The sequence below is a fragment of the Myzus persicae genome, unplaced genomic scaffold (assembly GCF_001856785.1).
Source record: "Myzus persicae strain clone G006 unplaced genomic scaffold, MPER_G0061.0, whole genome shotgun sequence".
Classification (NCBI taxonomy): domain Eukaryota; kingdom Metazoa; phylum Arthropoda; class Insecta; order Hemiptera; family Aphididae; genus Myzus; species Myzus persicae.
The window spans coordinates 200,561-208,977 of record NW_019103056.1 but is presented as its reverse complement, the minus strand read 5'-3'; the positions used below and the strand labels follow the sequence as shown (position 1 = coordinate 208,977).

The following is an 8,417-nucleotide window of genomic DNA, read 5'->3' as shown; positions in this document are numbered from 1 at the left end:
CGGTGGCTTGCGAGTCCAGCCGCAGACAAACACGGTCTATTGCATACGTCGCACACAAAATTCGAGCTAGCGACGACGTGTTGATTATTATTCACATGCCGAGGACCGTCGTCAAGAACACTATTACTTGTTGCTGCTTCTGTGACGTCAGGGCTAAGTTCTTCCATCGGCACACGAATCTCGCCTATATGGACATTAAAAGTATATATTGAGACGTTAAGTATAAAACACGTATAAAATAATGCCTTAAAGGAAAGTTTATTAATTTATATAGTCTTGTAGATTTTTGTGTAATTATATTAGGTAGTTAAATACAACGGGGGCATGGTGCATCAAAAACACGGAGTAATGTATTTTGAAAAGTTTGAGTTATGTGGTTGTTAGACAGGTTAGGCAAGGCCCCAAATTCGTTACCATTTGACCAAACTGGTCTGTTCAGCTTTGTACAGCCGTACAAATTCTGAAAATTAATTTAGAAGACGACGAAAAATATGGAGTCTGGATTGACTATTTTTCTCAAATTTGTAGATGAGGTTTGTGGCAGGTTACTGGTTAGCCGTTTGTCATCAATAACAATTCAACCATAATACTATTAAAATTCAACTGTACACAGAACTTAAGGATATCATAATGCTGAGACTATTCCAATTGCCTTTGAAAAATCTTTTTTTTTTATTTTTAAAATGATTTTGCTTATAGTCAGTTACCATTTATCATCGTGTATCATATTATAATATTATATCACATATCCACGTTCTAACTAAAAATAGACTAATACCTATTATGTTTATTTACTTGAATAATTGTCGACTGCACGCGTATCTGCATCATTCCCGAAAATTATGTATTCTGATTTGGATTCAAGCATGTGATTTATTAATAAAAAATGAATAACAGTTTTTATGATTGGCCGTTTTGCACCCGTATGACTATTCTAAATGATGATTTAAAATGTTAGTAAAAGTTAGATTGCTTTTCATTCAAAATAAATGTCTATAATAAATAAATAATTATTACCTATACACGAATAGTCCTTAATCTTATAATATATTAATATGAATCGTGCCACTATTTGACCAATCATCTAATAGTAGTTACCTACTTATAATATACTCAAACAACTCACTATATTATAGGGAGTATCGACCCTATACCATAATATAATATAATTTAAAGATTTTATGTTTATTTTTGTTAAGTATATTACAATTTAGGATAATGTAAAATTTAAAAAACAGAAACAAGGTGTAGGAATAGGTATCTACTACCGTAGACAGGAGTCATATAAAAATCAGTTCCGTACGCGCTCTGAGTGTTACCACCACCCGGGATTTTTAGCAACAAAATCCTTGCCATACATACAATACGTATTCCAAACCTACCGTCCCCCTCTACAAGGTACAAACAGCTAATGGTCATAGTTACCAAGCTTGGGTTCAATAAAAAAATAAAAATTGATGCCTTTAATGGTCAACATAAAAGTTTAAAATAATGTTATTGCTGCATGCTTACATTTTAAATATGTGTATTGAGAACTAGTTGGTTATAATAAATAATTTAAAACAACTGTTTTATTTACTTAATTTTATTTTTATCAACATTATAGGTATTTAAGTATATGTATAATTTACAATAATTTATCAATAACTATTCCATATTATACCATATTTATTATTACCATGATATAATGGGTAATTGATTGCTCATCAGGATTGGGTATTAAAACGATTGCTCTAAAAACTGCTCGTACGTAGCATGTAAAACATGTTAAATCTGGACAAAAACATGGCATAAATGATGTCATATCTAAAATAAACATAAAATGTCATTAAAATAAATATTGACTGAAATGTTTAATAAAATATTAGATTATAGAAAGAATAAACACTTACAAAGCCAATAATAAACATGTAGGTTCTATACAAACTCAGTTTTTCATATATTAGCCAGTAAATATAACATACAAACAATTTTTTAACTACCTATAGGACAAATTTTTTTTTAAACTATCTATAGGTACTTAGATAAAAAATGTGTACTTGATTTTGAATAAATAATAGTTATAATTTGCTAAAATAAAAATGTATTCATACCGATACCGTAATGGTAATATTGTCTTCTACGTTATTCTTCCGCCCGCAGATTGCATTATTGACCTTGTGGGATAGAGGGTGTTATAGAAGAGGTCCCTTTCACCTACCCTCAACAGCTCTCACTCTCTCCTCCTCCTCCTTCATCGTCATCACATCTTCGACCATCTTATAGATATAGAATATTCTAAAGGTCTGCTAGGCGTCTCGTAGGATGGCTTCCTTGTGTTCCAGGTTGGCGGGGAGACCCTTGAAAGCCGGTCCGCAGATCCGAGAGGGTCAGGCGGCGGCCGAGGTGCACCTCTAGGTCACTTATGTGTCCAGACCAGGAAGGACACTTGAACAGGGTATGGTTGGCAGTGTCGGACTCTCCATCGCATTGGTAGCAGCGCGAATTAGCGGCCCTGCGCCCCTGCCCATCCGATAATATCATCATTCATCACTATTCGAACTCACGGCCATTACTCATTAGGCTTTATAAGCATTAGTTATTAATGTTATTATAATCATTATTCATTAATAATTACAATATTCCACGCTGCACAGCAATCGTCGGAGGTGTCACCGACCCACGTTCTTCTCACATCCCTTGACACCGCGGGCGAGTACGGCGGTCACGGCATCGCAGGACCACCCACAAAACGTGATTCCAGGGCTGCGGACTGCGGTCAGCCCCTGAAACAAACATCATGTGATCAACGACACCCTACGCGATTTTTGTTTTTTTTTTTAAATGTAAGTCCACCGATCTCCGCTCCCAGGTGGACACATACCTGGCAATAGGGAAAGTTCATTTGGTAGTGGGGAAGGGCGCATCTCAGGATGCCAATTGCTGTGAAACTACTTTTGTTTTTTTGCCATAATAAATGATGGAGACCAGGGGAGAAGCAATGCCAACACCAGTTCCTCCTCTGGTTCTCGATAACAAGAAAAAAAAAGTGCTGACTGGATGCTGGAACATATTTTAATTTGCTCATGATCTGCAGATTTATCAGATTCTCTGGTAAGTGAACAACACTATAGCATTGAACAACTTTGATAATGCAATTGTCAACTTGCGTATTTTGTGTATAGGAAAGTATACATTTTTACCTATTTTAAACATGATGTCTTACAGAAAACAAATCATACTGTTAAATCTAGGTAGGTAGGTACTTCAGTTCTTCACTTCAAGAAGTTGACAAAGAACAAGGCAAGGAGCAATGAAAAAAATTGAGTTCTTTAGGTACCTATACTTAATACTCATTGAATAGACGTATTATAGTGCACTTCTCCTAATATTTCAGTAGTAGATATCTGGTACAGGTATTAATACAGTACCTACCTGGCTACTTATAAACAAAATATTTTTTATTTTTTATATTGCCTATATTACTCAAGAGTAGTGTAGCTTTCTGCTGGTAAAAACAATTTTAGAATCGGTTGAATAATTTCAGAGATAACCCCCTACAAACAAGTAAATAAACAATTTTAGCTCTTTATAATAATATTATTTATTGGTATAGATTTACAATTACTTATATTTTATATCCATTCAAGTATAAAGCATTATTATCATCCCTATTTAAGCCGCATGGTTGCTTTTGCCACTCCCATTTCTTGTCCGAAGCTGAAGTTATGAAATTAAATATCCATTATCCAGATCGTCAAAAATCATAGTTGAATACTTCAATGTTATATCAATAGATAAATGTTTCGAAATAATTAAAATTGCGGTATCCTCTATAGTTATAATGTAATTAATACATTTATTACAATACTCCTCCAGGCAATAGGTAATTAGATATTTTTAGATTGTCACAAAAAAAATTACATTTTCCAATTGATATTGATTAAATCATACGATTCGTGTGTTGGTAATAGTACATTGGCTACATATTGCTACTAGATTAGTGTAGGTATTATTCAGCTGATGAAGTCTATAACTTAATTTGCAATAACATGATCGATTTTAATAATTTAAAAAAAATGTTTTATAAAAATATGATCAAGAAAATGGCCATCTTAAAAATGTAAGAAAATCATCTGCATATAAAATGCAATTTGTCGTGTAGATTATTTTATAGCCATATAAGTATTACAATATTATGAGTTATGACATCAGCTATATTTCAATATATGCCCGTATTTTAAGTGGGTAGACGTCGTCTCTTTGTCTCTTGACTCTTATGAAGCTCATATTATCTATGTTCTATGATGAAGCTTCGCCGCTTAGATCTATTTAGAATATTATTTAGATCAACGAAGCCACCAACCACGATTAAATATAATATATAGTATCTTTAATCGTGCCACCAACTCAATTTTGTTTACTTTATGATTGTTATCAGATTATTTATTTTTGTTATCATATTGCCGTACTGTTCTTATCATTGTGATTGCACGTGTTGTTTTAAGGTTACCACTTACTGATAATAAGTCAATTGATTTGATACTTGCATTTTGTTAATTATATGTTTAAAATGTTAAATTTAATGTAACGAGAAACGAATAACAAATCAACATTTTGTATTAATTACTTTAAGCAATTACGTCTTACCTGAACTTACATTTATCTCTTTAACATGAATTGTGACGAGTTTGGCGATGGTCTAGAAAATGACTGTGTTATTAATCGCGAAAAGGATCCAGTAAATTCAAAAGTATTTGGTGTTAATAGGAGATCAAATTTTTCAAGAAAAGTAAGAATAACTAACACACTTTGCAAAATCATGTTGAGTACTAATTTTATTGTTTTTTTCCCCTAGGAGAAAGGTAATGATGCCAGATTAAATGGAAAAAATTCAAATTATCAAAAGAAAAATAACAATGACAGAAAAAATGGATACGTATCTTCAATGTTTAGAAATAACCCAGAAGTACAATTACCTGTGGCTATACTTAATAAACAAGTTGACATTCAAGCTATTAACAAAAATAAGAATTCATTGTTTTCCACTTCAACATATAAAGAGTTAACCGATCTGCATGCACACATGGTTTGTGAAGAACATATGTTTTTCTTCTATGATTATTATTATCCATATTAATGCACAATAATTAGGTTTCCAATTATAATTAATGTTAGAGTCTTGATAAACCATATAAACCGAAATGTTTTATCCTACATTCAGGTTATTTTTTGATTCTAATGAGTTGGTAATAATAATATGAATATAATAGATTCAGTCTCAACGACACATCATATTAACCATAGTTAATAATGTAAAAATAATCTGGTTCAATGATACTTAGATCATTTTAAACTATTTTAATTAAATATAATTTTGATCAATGTTATTGCTGAGCTTAAAAGATAATGATATACATTAATATTATATACATCTTTAGTTTGGAAATTGTTTGATTAATGTTTTTTTGGTATCTCCTTTTAAATGTTAAACAAATTATGGGTAGACTGTAGGTAGTTTAAATTATGAGGTCATATCTACCTGTTCATTATTAAAGTGCATCTTCAAGTATTTAAGTGTTATTTAAATAAATTATTGTTTCGAATTATCCATTTAAATGAGGCCATAATTCTTCAAGTTTCAAGCTCAATTATCTATTATTTATGTTATTTAGATGATTGCTAGGTTTTAAGATATAATTATGCCTAACCATCAGTTTTCATTTTTTTTCTCTGACAATAGGTTGCAAATTTGGAACAAACTTTAGGAGTCACAAAATTAACAACAGTTCAAAGTCAAACAATTCCTGTCTTACAATCGGGTAAAGATGCAATGGTTCAATCTGAGACGGGCAGTGGTAAGACATTTGCGTACGCTGTTCCGCTTATTGAGTCATTACATAAGATTCGACCAAAACTATCTCGAACTGATGGCCTTAGGGCACTAATTATTTTACCAACCAGAGAATTAGCATTGCAGACCTATGAAAATTTTGTCAAGTTATTAAAAGTAAGATTATAAAAATATACAGGATTATAAATATCAAATTAATAATAATATAATATAATTTTGTAGCCTTACACATGGCTTGTGCCTGGTATGTTTACGGGTGGCGAAAAAAGAAAATCTGAGAAGGCACGTATGAGAAAAGGCATCACAATACTTATAGGAACTCCAGGAAGATTATTAGACCATGCACAGAATACCAAGTCAATATCTTTTAAATCACTTCAATGGTTGATAATTGATGAAGCTGATAGAATGCTGGATCTTGGATATGAAAAAGATATTACTAGGTAAGGATATTATTTCAACTAAAAAAGTAATACAAGTATGTAGGAGTGGCAAAATGTCATGGACCGCAATGAGAAATACGTCTTCTCGCTTACAATACAGACTAATCAATTAAGTAATGAATTTAAAAAAATATCTTTTTTACAAATTTGAATGTCATAAATCATAATAATATATTAAATATTTAAATATCTGTCAAAATCTATCCTTTTTTTATACCATTTTAGTATTCTTAGAATAAACTAGTTACAAGCCTTGCATGTGAGCTAATGGTGCCCGATGTTGGCAGATCATTTCAGTAAAATATCCAAATACAGTATAAATTGACTATACAAATAATTATGAGATTATGGCTCTTTTTCTAGTTTATGTTTGCCCCAGGAAAGTGAGTGGAGGTTATCGTCGCACTATGGGATGCATTCTTATTTTTGTTTATTTTATTTTTCAGTAATTTAAATTAATCGTGAGTATTTGAAAGTTATTGTGGTTGGTTTTTCATTTACGGTTTCTTTATTTCTTGTGTGATATTGTCTAAAATATATGAGCATCAATAATATTGTCATTGTACTTGATTTTTTTTTAACATCTCCCCAATCTTAGGACTCACACCTCACCTTTGTTATGTAATTAGGTACTAAATAATGTTGCAATCTTGATTTTTTTCAATTAATTATTTTTGTTATAGTATTTTATCTGTTGTTGATGAACATCGTGATGAGTCTGTGCCTCGACAAACAGCTTTATTATCAGCAACTTTGTCTGAAGGAGTTCAGCGGCTTGCAGGATTGTCATTGAAAGATCCTGTTTACATTGATGCATCTTCAATAAAGGATACAGATTCAGAATGCTTGGCTATACCAGACAGTCTTTTACAATATTATGTTTTAGCTCCTCCTAAATTAAGACTAGTTACACTTTCTGGTGTTTTGTTACAAAAACTACAAGTAAAGATTTATTCAATTAAAAAATTATGATACTATAAAAAATGAAATACTTTTTTAATAAATACATTAATTTTTACAGAAAGGTCAAGTTTCAAGCAAAACATTAGTTTTTATGGCCACTCAAGATATGGTTGACTTTTATACAGAATTATTAACTACTGTTCTAACTTGCTTAACCATGTTCAAACTCCATGGTAATATGACCCAAGTAGAACGTATGGAAGTTTTTAAATCGTTTAAAGCTGCAAATCATGGTGTTTTATTTTGCACAGTATGTTATTTATTTTCCATAAAAATAAAAATTTATTCTAATTTAATTCAAATATCAAATGTTTGTCAAAATATTTATAGAAAAATAGTAAGTTCTTATTGAATGTTTTGGTCAATTTCTATTCAAGAAAAATAGTATAATAAAAGCAGTATATTTTCATTATATCAAACTATAAATACAAATTATCAATGGAAAAGTAATAATGTTTTCCTTTAAATATTCATTGTATTTTATATAAACATCTAAATGTATAACTAAAAATATTTCTGTTGCAATTCTTTTTTTGCTGCCTTTGCTGCCTTGAGTTTTGTTTCCCAAATTTATTGTGTAATAATATTTTATTTTTCAAAATTTTTATTATCATTTAAAAAAAAACAGTCTTAATAAGTAAATGTGTATGCTAATATGGTGGTTAGATCATTATATTTACTAAGTGTTAAATATTTTCAGGATGTGGCATCAAGAGGTCTAGATTTACCATTAGTAGATCGTATAATACAGTACAACGCTCCAATCACACCAACGGATTATGTTCATAGAGTTGGTCGAACTGCTAGAGTTGGCCAGAATGGAGAAGCTACATTATTTTTGACTCCACATGAAGCTATGTTTATAGCTAAACTTCAAGACCATTCTATTGTGTAAGAACTAAATTCAAATATTAAGAGGACGCTACACCCGCATGCGTTGTCTCCGTCTTACAAACGATTAACATACCAAATTTACGCTCAGCAGTTCAAGTTTTATGTCGTTAGCTTAAATATTAGATTGAATTAACCTATTATGAAACTTGATGGTAAGAACTTTATCCGTGTTTTGTTGGAAGTTTTTTTACGATACTTCAGTTTTTAAGCGAGGTATGCTTGTATAATAAATGTAAATTAAAAATGCTCATAACTCACTTAAAAACTGAATTATTGTAAAAAAA

At 31.0% G+C, this 8,417-nt stretch overlaps 2 protein-coding genes across 2 annotated transcripts in view; one reads left to right on the top strand and one right to left on the bottom strand.

Annotated features, from left to right (window-relative positions):
- Positions 1 to 5: 5 nt before the first annotated feature.
- On the bottom strand, positions 6 to 2,258 carry LOC111033686 (the record flags this gene model as incomplete). The annotated part of the gene is made up of 4 exons (XM_022314555.1): positions 2,201 to 2,258; positions 1,679 to 1,806; positions 796 to 934; positions 6 to 184 (listed from the first exon to the last, which is right to left on the bottom strand). Coding segments are annotated over exons 1-4 (504 nt in total), but the record flags the coding sequence as incomplete, so codon positions are not given.
- A 2,206-nt stretch (positions 2,259 to 4,464) lies between these two features.
- Positions 4,465 to 8,417, top strand: part of LOC111033688 (probable ATP-dependent RNA helicase DDX31) — a 20,354-nt gene continuing 16,401 nt past the window's right edge. Inside the window, exons 1-7 of the mRNA XM_022314558.1 lie at positions 4,465 to 4,771; positions 4,838 to 5,068; positions 5,723 to 5,989; positions 6,056 to 6,276; positions 6,960 to 7,218; positions 7,298 to 7,489; positions 7,940 to 8,132. Of these exons, the coding sequence (XP_022170250.1) occupies positions 4,655 to 4,771; positions 4,838 to 5,068; positions 5,723 to 5,989; positions 6,056 to 6,276; positions 6,960 to 7,218; positions 7,298 to 7,489; positions 7,940 to 8,132 (1,480 nt within the window). The 5' untranslated portion in view covers positions 4,465 to 4,654. The remainder of the gene's footprint in view (positions 4,772 to 4,837; positions 5,069 to 5,722; positions 5,990 to 6,055; positions 6,277 to 6,959; positions 7,219 to 7,297; positions 7,490 to 7,939; positions 8,133 to 8,417) is intronic.